This window comes from Tachysurus fulvidraco, chromosome 13 (genome assembly GCF_022655615.1).
Source record: "Tachysurus fulvidraco isolate hzauxx_2018 chromosome 13, HZAU_PFXX_2.0, whole genome shotgun sequence".
Taxonomy (NCBI): domain Eukaryota; kingdom Metazoa; phylum Chordata; class Actinopteri; order Siluriformes; family Bagridae; genus Tachysurus; species Tachysurus fulvidraco.
The window spans coordinates 20054211-20072261 of NC_062530.1; the positions used below are offsets into that span (position 1 = coordinate 20054211).

General features: G+C 38.4%; 1 protein-coding gene across 1 annotated transcript in view; it reads right to left on the bottom strand.

The window, feature by feature from the left end:
* cdh13 (cadherin 13, H-cadherin (heart)) overlaps positions 1-17750 on the bottom strand; it is a 321756-nt gene extending 304006 nt beyond the window's left edge. The window contains exon 1 of the mRNA XM_027161229.2: positions 17566-17750. Within this exon, the coding sequence (XP_027017030.1) occupies positions 17566-17610 (45 nt within the window). The 5' untranslated portion in view covers positions 17611-17750. The remainder of the gene's footprint in view (positions 1-17565) is intronic.
* Between the last annotated feature and the right edge of the window lie 301 nt (positions 17751-18051).

Sequence of the window (18051 nt, forward strand, 5' to 3'; positions counted from 1 at the left end):
CAATAAACTCTATATATTCTATACATTTAATAAATTCTATAGCACACTCTGTTGTCTGAGTCAGATTGCATGATTAAAATCCTCTAATAATAGTCCTGAGATTAAAGAAAATTACATGTTATGCCAACATCAAATATCGCACAGAAAATGGCTGAGAAAGAGAAAGGTTCATAAATAGATACTAGCCTTATAATTGTGCTATCTCCAGTAGAAACACAGGAATAAAGAGTTAAAGAATAGGAGAAAGAAATAAGGGTCGCTTTTAGCTGGGTTAAGACACACACTGAAATAGACATTCAAAAGCCTACATATTTTGTTTATATTTCGCTACTGCTAAAGCATGCTTGTAGCCAGCTTGTGCGTTTCTCATAGCACAACTGGTCGCTTTTATATGAGAAACTTTGCAATAGTCACAATCTGAGTTTAAAAAAAGTCTAATACTGCCAGTACTTTATCATAGAATGTTTTTTATTGCAACAGGTCGCAGTATGAGTTCTGAGGAGTTTTTTTTGTACGATGTGTAATTTTGTCCGCAACAGCAAAATGGGGCTGAAAATTATACAGTGTAAAGCTGGCTTTAGAGAGAACTGAGGGTAAAACATCCCCATTGCTGCAACAAGTAACTGCCAAGTCCTTGAGCCAGCTTCATTTGGCCGACAAAATGTCAGTGGGCCGGCCTTACATGGTCTTTGTCTATTTTGAGATTCAGCTTTAGAAGCCTTGGCACACGCCATCTCACGATAAAACGATCAATCAGAGTGCACATTCTGATTGCACACTATACTTTCAGTGGTGCACATTTACACAAAGCAATTATGCATTAGAGTCGTCTGCATATGCCTTACAACCGAAACTTACTTACTGTCTTTTTCAATTAGCCATAGTAAAAGAAGCTGCACTCTTTTTATCCTGTCATAGCCTGAGACTGTTCATTAATTTGCAGAGGGTGAAGCGCTCATTACCATGCTAAGCTAAGGCTCATCTGGACTGAAGGGAATAGTGAAGGACCATCCAGAAGGATTAAGAATTTTGTGGCTGACATGGGCTTTCAGAAAAGAGCTGATCCTGCAAAAGGCTAAAGATTGGGCAGTGAGATAGCAAAGCAGTTTTATTTGCTGGGTTTATCCTAATGGGTTTGTTGCCCTTGAGATTGATTTACATACTCTCTTCCAGTTCAGTCAGCCTCTAATGGAAAAAAGCTTGCATGTGACTTTGACCGAATTTGACTTGCCTGGGTTTTTCTGCTTCATATACAATACCCTGAAAGAGAAATGTCTGTGCTTTCTTAAAAAGAATAAATTGAATTAGGCCATTCTTCTAAGCAACAAGTGTGAAATTGAGTAGATACGCAGCCTCAGGTTAAGTTTAGGATTAACACACTTAAAAAGCATCTGTGTCATATACGACAGCCTTCACCTGCTGAATTTTAAATAGAGGATAATTACAAAAGTGATAAGGATCGGCTTGCACTCTCAGAGAGAAAAAATTAATGCATGTGTGTGTGTGTGTGTGTGTGTGTATCAGAGTCTCAGCACATATTTGCTCTGTACATACAAAAATTAGTTTTTAAAAAAAAGGTATATAAATTAGGATATATAAATGGACAATTTAAAATGTACCAGTTTAACAAATTTATGAATAAAAATGCTTGTTTCTATTTCCTGAGAAATACAGAAAGAATTAAATTCGGCAATCTTACCCATCAAGGAGAAAACTTGAACAAGGAACAAACATCGGACTTCTTCCCTAAATCTTTACTAAAGTTATAGGAAAATGTTTTAATAGGTCAAACTAAACCAAACACATCTCACCAGAGTGGATGTAACAGTGATGCTGATTTGCATATTGCAAATCACCTATAAATTAACAAAGATGTTACAGCTGATTTATATTAATTAATACCCGCAAAACTCTAGCCTATTAATTGGATATAGTGTACTAAATCCTCCAGCAATACAGCTCAGCCATTGCAGCACATTAGCTCCAAGTGGGCCAGAACTCCTTCTCCTAGTTGATTAGTGACACATAGGTCTTCTTTTTTTGGATTTCTTCAGTCTGTGTGTGTGTGTGTGTGTGTGTGTGTGTGTGTGTGTGTGTGTGTGTGTGTGTGTGTGTGTGTGTGTGTGTGTGTGTGTGTGTGTGTGTGTGTGACTAAAATAAGTAGGTAATCTACAGTATATGATTTGAAGCTAGAATGGGTCTCTTCCTCAGAATACAAAAGTTCCACAATTCTTTTGTACATGCTCAGGCAAATGCTTTACACATTCATTATACGTATGGGCAAAGATATGTGGACACCTTTCTATCACATCCATATGTGGTTCTTCAACAAACTGATGCCAATGTCTGAAGCACACAACCATATGTCTGTGTATGTCTTTGTACAATTTAATGCAGTATGCAATTGTAAAGTAATTTTCCTTCACTGGAACAAAGATGACCAAACAAGTTCCATCATGGCAATGCTTTGTTCACAAATCAAGGTCCATAAAGACATGCTGTACCTGCTCACACCTCAACCCAGTTGAAAACCTTTTGGGAGGAAGTGGAACACCAACTGCCTCACCTGACATCCATGCCTGACCTCACTCATGCTCTTGTGGCTAAATGAACACAAATCCCCAAAGCCACCATCTAGTGGAAAAACTTTCAGTGTGGCCTACTGTTGGCTTGACGGTGTAACCTGGGGTCAGAATCTTACACGGCTTCATAGAGACACTAACGTTAAAAATTGCTCAAACTCTTTCCTAACCTCCATGTCTGATCTCTTTTCTGAATTGGGATGATGTCAGCAAGATGGCCTTGGCAACATCTGTCCTATCAGGCAGTTCTCTGTTACAGTCCGTTTAAGCAGCCCTGACACCCATGCTCTTAAACTTTTCCTCCTGAGTAACTGGATGGATCTGAAGTGGCCTGTCTCTACCCTCAATCCAAGTACTTGCTCTTGATCACGTAGAGAAGAGTCACTCACAGATCCCATACTGCTCTGAGACAAGGTTTATAAGTCCACTAAAGGGACACTCAGCCCTGAGGCACTGAGGGAAAGCCTGACACAAAGTCTACCTTACCTGCTGTCTCTCACTCATTTAGCCAAGTACTACAAACTTAGTGCCCTCTGGCAATAATAACTTTACAACTGTCAGTACTTTTCCTCCTGAGTAACTGGATGGATCTGAAGTGGCCTGTCTCTACCCTCAATCCAAGTACTTGCTCTTGATCACATGCACTAAATATCTGATGTCCACTACATCCTTAATAGCTGGCTAAATTCTCTATATTTTAATAAAACCTTTTAATATTACAATATTATCACTTCAAATGGTAATCAAAAGGAATAGCCATTTCCCAAAGTGCCATAGTGTTGCAAGCGAGACATTCTGCTTTCACTCAAGTCTGGTATGTTTCAGCACAAGCTAAAAAAGCTTACGTCATAAAACATTTGACTAACATGTCAAACCATCACCAACAGCCCATTTCTCATAGACTTTCAGAAATCTTGTTTTTTTGCATTATCTTGTTGACTTTTAAATAACTTGTATGAAACTTTTAAAAGGCCATATTAATAGGAATTCAAAATCCTACTTCTTCTTAATGCTTTTGGATGCTGGCACTACATGCACTGGATATATAGTATGTCTTTCCTGTCCTGAATTTAACTGACTTACGATGCTTCAATAAGCTTCAAAAATTTAACAAGTGGCACATTGACAGTAAATAGTGTGGCCAATTCACAGATACCTGTTTTTTCCTGGAGTTTCACATGTACTCCCCAGTGTCTGTATGGGATTAGGATAACACATTCTCTATTACAGTATATGAAACCCTGCTTTTGACTCTGCAAAGCATTCAGGAAATATTTCAGTTCACTGTATAGTTTTTTAAAAAGGTGGAAAAAGAAAAATGAAAAGCAGCGCCCATGATAACTAAGCTATAGCTGTTTTTTCTAGATTAAATATGTCTCAGCTTGTTTTTGACCAAGACATATTCTTGACACTTATCTAACAAATAGAAGCAGGCAATTTTGCTCCTGCACAAAGAAGCAAAGCCTTGGAAAGAGTAGCCGTTCTATCGCACCTCTAACTAACACCATGCATGACTGTCTACAAATTAAATTCAAGTTTCTTTTCATGCACTGTAAATAAAAGCGTATCGGTGTACATTAATTGTACACAATTATTTTATTGAAAAAGAAGCATTCTGTGTATGGAAAAAAATAAATAATTAATTTTAAGTGGTAAATGACAAGCTACATTCCCACTGTAGAAGAAGCAATAGTGTTGATCGCTTGATTTATGTTTATGATATGGAGAGAAGCACATATAATCAATGAACAGACCATGTAATAATCTCACAGAGTGAGCAGTACCGCTGAATTGGTCTTGTTTTGGACGCTTTCCCAGAAACACCTGTTTAGTGATCATACTGATTCTACAGCTGCAGAATGTAGTATGTGGAAATGATCCAATTTCTATGCTGCCTAACAGAGCTTGATGAAGTCGACAGCAATGTAAATGACTTTTGGAATGATCTAAACCGAAGCAGGATTTGGTACGAATAAGCACTTTTTTTTGCTTTATCCATCCATCTATACATTTAAATACTGTATGATAGCAAGCGCTGCATCTGTAGAGAAAATGTCAAAATCTACAAACAGTAATATTTGAAAATTCAATTTGAGTGTTGCTCCTTGGCAATGTACATAAATGCTGAAGTTTAAATGGTTATGGTTTTTAAATTATGTAATTAAGATAAGGAAGTTGATGGTGATTAGAAGGTGTAAATCCCTTAAGCTTTTATTTTCCCTAAACAAAAAAATTAATCCGTCACATTGTAGCATGGATCTGTTGAATATAGGATGGAGCATCCACTGCTGGCAACCAGAGACATAAAGGATTAACCTGAGGCTGAGAGATGTGGCTGTCATTGCCCATTCTAGCACTACAACTCAGCCTCCTCTGGTTCACCAGTCCAGCTATCACCTCCAGGCATCAACAGCAAAGAAATACAATTCCTCTCTCTTACTCTCTTTGCCAGTTTCTCTTTTGTCGTTCTATATCCATTTCTTTAACATTTTCTTTCAAAATAGTCTATATCTACAGCCAGTACAAAGGACATTTTTTTTGCCTTTAAGGCATTTGTGGACTGTAAGAATGAAACAGAGAGAAAGAAGAAAGAGGGCAGGCAAAAAAGGAATGATTATAGCCATAAGGGTCTTCGACTTTCATTGAGGTGATGGTAAAGGGTGGAGGTCTGAAAGCTTGAGAAAAGCAGTGAGCTGCAACCAGGCGGGAAATCAAACACTGCTGCATAAGAAGTCACAAGCAGGCAACCCCTCACCTTACAATACACATTGGTAGGTAAAGATGTGATTAAAAAAAAAGAAAGCAGATTTCTTCATTCTGCCGACAGCAGGAACCGAATTTTTATCTCTCCCTAAACATAATTTTCTGCTTCTGCTACATGGGAAGCAATGTATATATATTGTATTTATAATGTGAATAATATTTACCTGGTTTTGCAATGGAGTGGCACTTCAGGGTAAAATCTGCTTTTGCTGACATCTCAAAATTCTTAAAATGACAGTGTCAAGGGCAATCATTCCAGCTTTTAAGCTGAGCTGGCTACCTTACTAAGTGTATTAGGATATTCTCAGGCACATATAACAACACTGCAGAATAAATTCTGGGTCTTTTTTTTTTACTTCAAAAGCAACTAACGAATGGCAGCAGACATCCATTCGATCGATACATTATGGAATGAACCTTAAATTGTTTCAGTGCTTCATGGCTTAATCAATTTATCAGATATGACAGGAATCCATAAACTGTCAATGTAAAGGAAAAAAGTGTGTGGATAAATAACTGAATAATGATATCGCTTTGAACACAGTGACTTGCAAATCTCAAGACAGGCAACCACGAAATTATTCCTAATGTGTAGTATTACTAAATAACAAAGAATGCAATTAAATAATGTACGAATGTAATTAAATACAACAAAAATAATAGCAATTACATGGAGTTGTATTTAAATAAATTAGAAATAGTGTGAAGCTATTAATAATCTGAAATAAATGTTCTCAGAAGAAAGGCTACGCAGATAAAGATACATGAGGTGAGAGAAATCTTTTCTATAAACAATGCAATGTGTTGTAAAGTAGCATAATGGCAATTTTTTTAAATAACGTAGACATTTTCTCAGCAGCATGCATACAAGTGTCTGTTTAATACTATAAGTGGTCCATGCCTGTCACTGGGCAGTACAGCTAACAAATGTTTTTCAGAGTGCATCTGGGAAGACCTTCTGTAAGGGCGTTCAAATAGATGAGCCACACTAAAGCTCATTCATCTGTCACGATGCCTATTACAAAGAGGAATGTCATTCATTTACCACCTCACCGTAAAATATTCACAATTAAAACTTCTGTTTGTGGGTTTTCTCTGATGCTTGAAGCCAAAGACATTTACATAAAAAGAAAAAAAATAATAATAAAAAAAAAACAGCTGCAGGTACATTCCCCATGGAGAAAATTGAGGTTAAGTGCCTTGCTGCAGTGGCTATCAGCTGGAATCAAACTTGACATCTTGAATCTCAGCCAGATTCTCTTGGTGCTTGTCTAGAACAACCCTGAAATCACAAATTGACTTTAAAGAATAAACACAGACACTAGAAAACTAGGCCAAACATTTCAGGCCCCCATGACCTTACTTGCTGAACCAACAGTTCTATAGTCTTATACCAAAATGCTGTTGAATGGTCGATTATGTGTGCAGAAGGTGTGGATTCATTTTTGTTTTATAATAGCACTAATGATAGCGGTTCCTGTTTCAAGACAAATCGCAGGATTACATTCCTGACTTTGTCTAATATATTATGGTTTCTGTAATACCTATTTCACAGGGGCTTTATTGTGGAATCCCTGCATAATCTAAGACTAAACAGATAAACAGCTTGTTATTCAATGTATTTTTGTGAAGCTTTCCATAAGGAAATAACTAACATTAATGGACGGCGTCTTCTGTGTCAGTGCTTTGTACCATAAGCCATGGGAGTGGTCAGGACAGAGGCTTTTGTCAATGATACAACAACCTTTTTGTCGTAGGAAATAAAAGGCTGATGCAGGGATGAATTTTATAGCTGCTACAGGTATAACACAGTTGATAACAGTAAATAGCTTTTATCATATACTGTCAGCAACATTACATCAAACTATAAGCTGTTTTTTTTTTTTTTAAAGTATTCTGTCATTAATAAATAATCATTGGGAAAATACTGTGTTATCAGAGGAATAGATACGTTTGTGGCATGTACTGTATTTATAACAAAATGGTAAACTTTGGGAAGGTAACAGTTTTGTAGCTCCACTTTCATTGGCTAACTTCAAATAATCTGTTAGTCGATTAATTATAACATAACTAATAATTACTTATATAATGATAACATTTTACCCTGTCATTTTTTATTCATTTTTGAAAAAAAGCAGCCTGACAAATAAATCTGCAAATAAAAGTTTTAAAAGTCATGACAACTTACTGACATCATCCAAAACCTTAAATATAAGACAAATTAAAGAGTACAAGTGCCATGGGGAAAAATGCAAAAAACAATTAAGCTTTTGTTCTTCATTATGTCAGTTGGTTGGACAATCCATATAGCAAATCCATTTACTTCAGACTTAACAATAGCAGACTGTGTTATGTGGGTGTATGTCTTTGTATTTCGCATAACATGTAGACAGACATTGATTGGCCTTGACAAAGTGTCTGGCTTTTACAGTGTGGGTGAGTACTTCTTGTGATGCGTGTCTGTATTTATTAATGCAGTTTGTTATTGCACTTTCCTGTTCAGTCCACATGGGATGAACAATGCATTTACTTGAATACATATCAGTCAGAGCACTGGAAACGATCTCCTTAATGTTGCACTCCTTTTGATAATCTGCTTTTTGTTGTGTTTGGTTTTGTTTACCAAGTGTAGGACTCACAACTAAACCCCTTTAAATTGAAAAATCCAATCTATGAATATGTATTTTCCGATTTCATCTGCTATGAGGATAATATATACAATGCATATCGATCATGGTTTTTATACTGTACCGTGTGTGGATCTTTAGGTTGTGAAGCCAACATCTTGCATGTGTTTTGTACATTTATTAGTATGAGTAATTTGCATTATACTGAAATATCTGTAATTAGACTAGACAGAGCTGTCATGAGACTCGGCCTGATCATCTGGTCACACGGAATGTGCATAAAGTGTAAAATTCACATCAATACCCATAAAACCACTATAGGTTCAAGAAAACTTTGAAATGAATGAGTCAAATTTATATTTGATAATTCATGTGTACATATTTATATGTATGAAATTCATCTGTATGTATATGTGCAGCCTATCTGCATGTGCCATGAACAGAGCAGAGGAATAAAGGTAAAATTCTGCTTTTTACAGGGACAGGAAATTGTGTCCAACAAAGCATGTAGAGTGTGCAGAGGATGTGACAGGCTAGACATGAAATCCTGATGAAAATCATATCCAGCGGCATGCATATTTGACTGCATCCAAAGCACAAACAGATTCCCCTGCAAATGCGGATCGTACGATGCTTAAATAAGCGTCAAACTGCAAAACTTCTTGAATCCACAAAAGGTTATTTAAATAAGCAAAACTGACAACATAACATTTCATTACAGGAGAGGTTCCTGAACCTCAGAGACTCTATTAATATCCTCTGTAGTGCTGCTTCCTGGTCTTACTATTAATAAAGTAAGCCTTTAATTAAAGAATGTCTCATCTTACAGGAATTGAAAAAGGAAGAACTGAGGAAGAACACAGGATTAAATCACTTCACCTCTACCCTGGTGTAAAAATACCCTGAACCTCGGGTTAGTATCTGGGCTTCCCCCAGCTTGGAACACTAATGTCATTCTGTTACTAGTCAACATCCGTTCGTAAATCGCCCAGTAGCATGACGTACCACACAGCATGCTTTCATTGGCCACGGCAACCTGCAGAGCATACAGCCAGAACATTTGTGCGAAAACACCAAGTTGCTTGACACCCAGCTGTATACACGCACATTCCAACTGAGTCATATCAGCTCAGTCACTCACTCCCACCCATCCCTCCTCCACAACAATACCCCACCAAACCGTCCCCCAAAAATAGCCATGCAAAGCTGCTTAATGACTAAAACATCCACAGATTTTTAATACGCTAATCAAGCAAGCGTCACTGTCACATCAGCATCATGCTGGAGGCTTTTTTTTTATTTTTTATTTTTTATTTGCTTCAGCTTTGAGGTTTCGCCTTCTTTTCTCTGAAAAAGTAGATGTCCCTTCAAAGCATCCTGGATGTTTATACGAGGATAGGCATAGTGCTCACTAAAACAGAAGACGCAGCTTTTCAAAAGCTCAAAACACACCATTTTACAAAACTAGTCAGGGTGCTCTTATATTATAACACTGTATGAATGCCTGTGCTTCGATTTAATCTGCACTGTGTATGAGGAAATTGCATGTTGCCCACATTTCAGCAAAAAAACAGACCATCTGATCAAATAGAGAATAAGGGAAACTGAAATCAACGCAAATAGATTCATTGACTCCACATCACTAGTGGTGCCAGTTAGATTTAACATTTAAGTTATTTCTATTTCTATTTACATCCAAATAGACAGATGCAGCAGTGCTTTACTCTGTCCAGTTCTTTCGACTGATTTCTTTGGTTCGGTTCAACCAAATCAATGGAGTTTCCACCATTGTGTTCATAAGCTCATAGGTAGCTATCTAGCTGATTCTCTGCTGTGACTCAGCAAAACTCAGCACAAGGTGAGTGGCAGCCTGCCTCTTAAATTTCTATCTATCTATCTATCTATCTATCTATCTATCTATCTATCTATCTATCTATCTATCTATCTATCTATCTATCTATCTATCTATCTATCTATCTATCTATCTATTATTGTCTAGATGCATTACATTCTTGAACTTTAAGTCCAACATTTGCTATCTCCAATACTGCTAGTTTGGATTTCTCATTTATACACTGAACATCACTGGATTGTAATAAGTAAGAAAGGAAGCTCTTGTTCTTTAGTTTTAATGCATTAACACTGTATGAATGCCTGTGCTTCAATTTAATCTGCACAGTGTATGAGGAAATTGCTTGTTGCTCACATTTCAGCAAAAAAAACAGACCCTCTGATTAAATAGAAAATAAGTGAAACTGAGCCATCAAATCAACTCAAATTGACCGGGATCTCTGGTAAAGTACCTATCCATCCATCCATCCATCCATCCATCCATCCATCCATCCATCCACCCATTCATCTATCTATATTATCGTCTAGCTGCATTACATTCTCGAACTTTAGGTCCAAAGTTCTCCAATACTGCTAGTTTGGATTTCTCATTTATACACTTAACATCACTGGATCGTAATAATTAAGAAAGGAAGCTCTTGTTCTTTTGTTTTAATGCATTAACAGCAACACTTTGCAATCTTCACTAATGTTTGAAACCACTAGAATCCTTTTCTCCTATTACACACATTAAACAGTATATCCCTGTAACATCAGAGCAACAGTCAACTGTTAACTTCTGAAAAATACAGAACCACCAGACAAAACAGCAGCAAAATGTTGTGTTAAATATTTCAATCTTAACATATTTATTGTGTTTCATATCAGAGTTTTTGATCCATAAGTACATAAAGAGGTCAATTACAGTATTAATTTCGTTCTTTTATAAAAAGCAATCGGATAAGCGGTAGAAAATGAGTGAGTGAGTGAGTGAGTGAGTGAGTGAGTGAGTGAGTGAGTGAGTGAGTGAGTGAGTGAGTATAAAAAGCAAAATTCCTAGGTTATAATAAACTTATAATAATGTATTTCTATGCAAAGCACTAAACATCGAACAATACTGTAGATAGATAATGGTTAATTCCTCTGTCAAACAAGTGTCTCAAAAAAAGCAAGCTTAAAGTAAAGTACATAGAGAGATATCAACAGCACTCACTGAATGTTTTGTATGACAAAACTGCACTACAAGAAACTTCGTACACTGTATATCACATTACCGAAAGCTAAGAGTTGGCAAGAAATGTTACAAGGGTGCGATGATACATTATCAAAGAATGGAAGGAATGCTAGCTAGATAAGTAGCCAACTATCTGACTTTAATGAATTATACTGTGGCAGTCAATTTGGTGTTGCCTACATTCTAGAAGAGAGACACCAATGCACAAATTCAGAGTACTAGAATGCAGCTGAAGCTCAAAGCAAGAGTCAAGCTTTGGTACTTTTCTAACTTTCCTTTTCCATCACCCAGAATAACACCCCAGGCCTTTCCTCTAAGTCGAGTGGGAGTCTCTCTCCAGGCAGTAAAGACACACTCAGCACTGTTCACTTTCACTGAGAGCTTAAACGATGGTGTTGATCCTTTGAGAGCCAAAATGATTTTATTCTGCAGTCTGTATCCAAAAGCAAATTGGAACATAGTGATTGTCGTTCAGCCTCAGCTTACACTTCTGCTCATCCCTTAAGAATCACCGACACTCTGTCGCCATCTAGGTGGTGGGAGTGGATAGTGCGGAGACAGGATGGATGCTGTGACTGATCCAGTCGGTTTAGAATGCTTGGCTTAGACAGAACCTTAGGGATCAGCAGGAATTAAAGACAACAGAGGAAGATTGAGGGGGATAAAACACAAAACACAGTGATGAATGCTGGGCTACACACTTCGCTGCCTGTTTCCCATCGAGTTACATAGCCATGTTAAGAACAAGCGTGACCTCTGCCGATAGGAGAGACGGGAAGAGCCGGACACCACTTAGACATGGATGATCGCTAAACCCAGGCGTCAGTCCTGCAAGCAAGGTATCTAGGATTACACTGAGGCTTCAGTTTCCTCCCTGTAAATTGACTGTAAATTGATTTCGAGATTGTAAGTACATTGATGAAGCAGAAAGATGGCCGTGACACAGACACTCCAAATTTATGCGGATGGATTACAAATGGACGTAGTATCATCTGTTGAGTGTGAAGATATGTTCGCTAAATGTGAAACTGTGTGTATATGTGTGGAAGACCAATGTTCAGCAGGGCTGCTATGATGGGCTCTCTTCCACTAATCAACCTCTCTGTCTCACACACACACACACACACACATGCACACACAAATGGAGATGCTCTTCTCACTAAACCCCATCAGTGTTCCTATTAGTATTCTCTGCCCTGCTTTTAACAACTGAGGGAATGTGCAGCATGAGCATCTAGAGATAAACATGCACCCTGTTTGCCATGACATTTCTCCCCATTCACAGCCAAATCACTCTCCAAAAGAGAAAGCCATAGAGACAGCATCAGCCTCTGATGGTCTCAGATAGCAATCCCAACACTGCCTCTGGTCCCACAGGTGCTGGTTTACTAAATCACAAATGCAAGCACATACACAAAGAGATGGAGAGAAAGAGAGAGAGAGAGAGAAAGCCATAATCACTGCAAAATATGCAGCAACACCTGAGATACAGTGAGAGAAAAACAACTCTCAACAACTGAACTGATATCTCCCAGTTACAGAGAGAGAGAGAGAGAGAGAGAGAGAGAGAGAGAGAGAGAGAGAGAGAGAGAGAGAGAGAGAGAGAGAGAGAGAACAACCTAAATCAGAACTCATCAGGATGTGGTGAATAGAATCACAGTGCCAAACATTGAGCTATCCATATTTACCAACTCCCCTGCAACAGTGTCTGAGGAAGATTGAGTGGTCTTGCAAAGAATGAGAGCCTATGAGAGTGAACTCATGAAAAAATATGAGACGAATGGAAATAGAGACTGATGGAGAGACAAAAGATGAAGCCTCTGTGTGGCCTTGCTGGCTGTGTGAGACACAGTGTGTTTGAGCAATGGATTAGACAAATCTGTTTTTTCACATTTCCTGGCAATTATCCTTCTGAAGGAATGATGAGCTCTGCAAACAGCGATGGGAATGAGAAAGAGATGAAGTGACAGAGAAAGAGAATGCTACATTAAGACTTTATGAATGTATAAGGAAAACGGCAGTGCTGTTTCTCTCTCTGTATGGCTCTGTACTTTTTTCAGTATTGGGGGAAAGGAACAAATTTCAGTCACCCTATGGGACAAAATAGACAAAATGGTGTCTGACACTTTCAAAGCCTACCTAATCTCTTGAGGCACAACACGAGCTTTCATTTCTTTTTCCACTTTTGCTCACACATTTGTTCAGATAGTTATGCTTTAATTTTTATACCGAACAACCTTCCAGGTAATTGGTATCGGTGAGGAGAGGAGCAGATGCAGGTGCAGAAATTAATACTCTTTCACAATCTCCTGCTCCTGTTCCTGGCAAAAAAGAATTAAAAAAGAGCAATTAAAGCAAGATGCTTCACCAAGACACATGACTTTTCCCTTAAGGAACAAGAAGACATGAAAGATGAATGACTGCGAGAGTATACCAGAAGGTCAAAACCTGGTGAAACTAAGTTTAAAAAAAGGTGATATTTGTTAATATAAACTACTGAAACCTGTCAGTAAAAGAGGGTAGGATAGAGAGGATGAGTCAGAGCTTCTTTAAACAAAAGGTAGATTCTATAAATATTTACTACAATGATAGCATCAGGGCTGAGATGATGCAAACCATTTCCAATCCAAAAAGCTGTATTATACTCTCTACCTTAATATCACTCATTCAATATCACTCACATCAGAGCCTTTATGAAAGAAGAAAAAAATCTTTTTTGTGGATCATTCCCACTACATCAAAGAGTACCTAATGAAATACATTCTCTAGGTCTGGTCATGAGTCTGACCTGTGAAGTTTAGAACAAACACAACCCAATATTTAGTCATTATTTCTGGAGTTCATGTGGACCATCTAGCATTAAGATATCCGCCAGGACACAGATACGCACCTACACCAAAACAAGTGAGGAGTTCTCCAATTAGGATAGTGATCACAAGGAACCAGTGGTGACCTTGTCTGAAGGGGGTGGCATAAAGAAGGATCTTTTTTTTCCCCCCAGAGATTCTGCAGGACTAATGACTGAATACTCTCATTATACTGACAGAATTTTGACTCAACAATGAGGCAAATGTGACATGATCCTGCACTGAGCCTGCACTTTCTTGAGTCTGCCTTTAAATTGTCAATAACATGCACCATAATTAATGCAGAATGCAAAGCTGATTAGAAGATATAGTTCACCTGTTGTCTTCATTCTCGAAAACAGCTGAAATAGAAATAGAATGTGATAAGAGTGATCTCCTAACTGGATGCAAGGTGTTGATTACAATATAGCACCACGTGAGAGTAATACTGCTGTTAATGTCAGAATGGAGAATTTTACTGAACTAAATCATGTCTTTCTTGTCTATGAGTGCACAAATCCTTTTGCCCTGCTTGACACAGAGAGTTAACACACAATTTAAAGTAAAAATCTGAAAAACTTCCACATCAATTACCTTGCTGCATGCCACCATCACAGTAATTACAACATTTTAAATACTGTAGAGTTAAAGTTTAACTCTAAATACCAAGCTTAGAAATTGGGGGTGCAGCACAAAGGGGCAACCACTTATACAAACTGCTCATTTTTCTGCTATGACAGTGTAAAAGGCTGCATATGCAAGAACAATACCAACCAAGCAAATTTGAAAAACAAACACTGGCATGTGTCACCATATTTTGTCATATATTTAAACAATACAGTACTCTAAAATTCTCTAAGCTTAACAGGTTCTGCAGGTGCAGGTGTAGCTAAATCTGGAGGTGCAATTGCACATAGTCATGTTACTGATAACATCACAGATGTGCTTCCCTGGTGAAAACTTAGCTACAGTACATGTTTCACAGACAGTGCCGTAAACATGCACCTTCAATCAAGTAATTTGTATTTGTATCAGTAAGACCACCACTGTGTCCTCCATGTCACCCTACATTACTATTCCCTACATGCTGCTAAGGGTATTATAGATGTACAGGGCTCCCTATGACATATCACTGTGCCATATACTACAGTAATGTTTTGTAGGATTGTATAAGTGTGCTGGACAATCTGCATTAGCTATCTTACATTACTTCATCCAACCACTCATCCCTTTATCTTCAGTAAATACTTTATACTGGGCTTTATTGAGGTGGATTCAAATTCATGGGATCAATATAAAGTATCCTATGTTATGTCTGGATTAGCTATCATATCATATCATATCATATCATATCATATCATGTCATGTCATATCATATCATGTCATATCATATCATATTACATTTAAATTTCTGTACATTTTCATTTGGCAGACACCCTTATTCAGAGCGACTTACATTTATCTATTTTATACAGCTGAGCAATTGAGAGTGAATGGCCTTGCTCAGGGGCAATTTTAACATATTGTAACGTAACATATTACGTTATCCATTCATCTGTCCATGCATCAACCCATCCATCCATGCATCTATCACCACAAAGCACTTTATCCTGGTCAGGGATGTAATGGATCCAAATCTCAGAACGACTTGGTGTAAGGGTGAAACACACTGTGGGTCAGTTGCCAGACCATAATGGAGTACCACACACAAACACAGTGAAGAAATATATATAACAGGCGTATATTATTCTAAATGAAATGGACATGAAACATGCATGTGTAGACAGAGTTCAGGATTCAAAACAGTGTCTGGGCACCCACGCCTCTTTAGACATTACTTATAAATGTCAAATATATGTGAATAGTTTCTGTATATTGAATAAATCCAAGCGAGAGAGAGAGAGAGAGAGAGAGAGAGAGAGAGAGAGAGAGAGAGAGAGAGAGAGAGAGAGAGAGAGAGACTTCTGATTTCTCTGCAGCACCACGTTTGCTTTTGAACGCAAGGATTTATGGTCAGGGGGAAAATCCCAGCGGCTGCTGCGCAAGAGAGAATCGGCGCCCAACCTGCGCGCCTATAAATAAGATTGCTTCCACTCTAACGCACACGGAAAACCGAATTAAAGACCCGGTAGAGTTTAAAACAAACTATTTTGCTGTTAGCTTGTTGATAAGCGCGTTTTTTTCTTTTCTTTTCAAGAGATCCAAGAGACACAGAACCACCTCCAAAAGACCACATACAGTATCCACACTAAACGGCACGCAGTCGTAATGATGCTTAGCCTCCATCCTAACCCTATGTTCTTCTGGAAACAGACTCATGCTTGTCTATGAAATGAAACAGAACAAGCCGAAACAGACTGAAGGAAAAGGACTGGGAAAAGTTCGCACCTCTGTAATCCGTGCCGCTCGTGCGCTGATTTCAGAGCGGAAAACTTTCACATCTGCAGTTAGGGGTATTAAACGGACTTGTATGATAGGGGCAACATCTAATAGGTATGTAAAGAATAAGAGATAGCTTTACCCAGTCACGACCTATTTACAGATATGAGCTAAATCCCACTGCTTAGTGCGACGAATAGACATTTCATCCCCTATGTAGTCTGTATAGAGAATGACGCGCTATTTGGAACGAAGCCAGTTCAGTGCATAGAGACTAACATCAGACGTAAAAAAATTGGAAGACCTTAATCTGGCAATGCATGGTTTTCTCTTTCCCCTTTCCATGTGTATAAAAGGAATAAATACAGAAATACATCCGCAGTATAAAGCCCGTTATATTCTTTATTGAAACATATATATCTATACGCATAATATATCAGAATATATACATAAAGTTATTGGCACCTGTTGGTCATCACCATGCAGTTAACTAATAAGGAAACGCAAATGTAAAAACATGCATAGGTAAGACAGATATCACCAACAAGCCCCGTTGAAACCAAGTATCTTATATTACAAAGAAAAACAGAACAAATTTGATAAGCTTGTTTTATTCTAAAGTAGATAGATGGAGCTAAAACCAAGTAATCATCCACAACCTGCCCTGCATTCAAGCCACAAATCAAAACTGAATCATTTTAAGGAGACCTCATTGTAGCTTCGTTATCTCTATTCAGTCGTGTAAAAGCGGATACCGTCTCTCTCTCTCTCTCTCTCTCTCTCTCTCTCTCTCTCTCTCTCTCTCTCTCTCTCTCTCTCTCTCTCCCTTTTGCGCGCACTGGCACACGCGCCATCGCGCAGACACAGCGTTCACCCCTAATGAACGGAGCCAAAGGAACGCTGAACTTCGGAGCTGAGCTGAATATAGATGCGAGTGGAGTTGAGTTTCACTCGCTCTCAAATACAACCTTCTGCATTCTGCACTCTCTTGTAAGTAACAAATGAAATGCACACGCGTTCACCAAGTAAATGCGCATAAAAGAGCTTACACAAAACGTGGGAAAAAAACATATATTACTTCTCGTCATCAAGACTATATATATCCACTTGTCACACTGCACAACTCATGCCTGGCACAAAAACGTGATAAAGAGCAGCATGATCGCGCGCACGATAAGGCAATAAGTCTACAATAAATGCCAGGACGCAACTGACAATCTGAGGCGCAAATCAAGGACGCTGTCCACATCCAGCAGAAGAAGAGCGCCGAATAGCCCGATTATTCAATGCACAAATATGCTTACCTGGGAGGCGAGGATGGCGACGAGGACGCAGGCTCCCAACTCCATGATCTCTAAATCGCTCGGAACGTAATTCAGAAAGGCGCGCAGCTCTGACCAGCTCTGCTCATAATGCCGGAGTGCAAGTGGCGCTGCGAAGAGTGAAGCCTCGAAGCCTCGAGCCAACTTCCTTCCACACTACAAGTGCAGCCTCGCGCGCTGAGGCATTGGATAGAGGGGCCCGATATGCGACCAATAGATTTACAGGGGCGGATATCCTCCTGTATGCGCGGACACTCACACGCGAATATATGAGTGAGGGTTTTAATGTGAGCTAGAATGCAAAGAATGGCTGTTTATTGCTGTATGAAGATTATTTATCTAAGCATGGATCATTTATTGGCACAAGAGTATTAGCTTGCATATACAGTAAATATACAGCATCACGATTAGTGATTGAAAATGCTACATGTACTGACAAATCTGATTGTTTCTTCATTCATCTTCAGT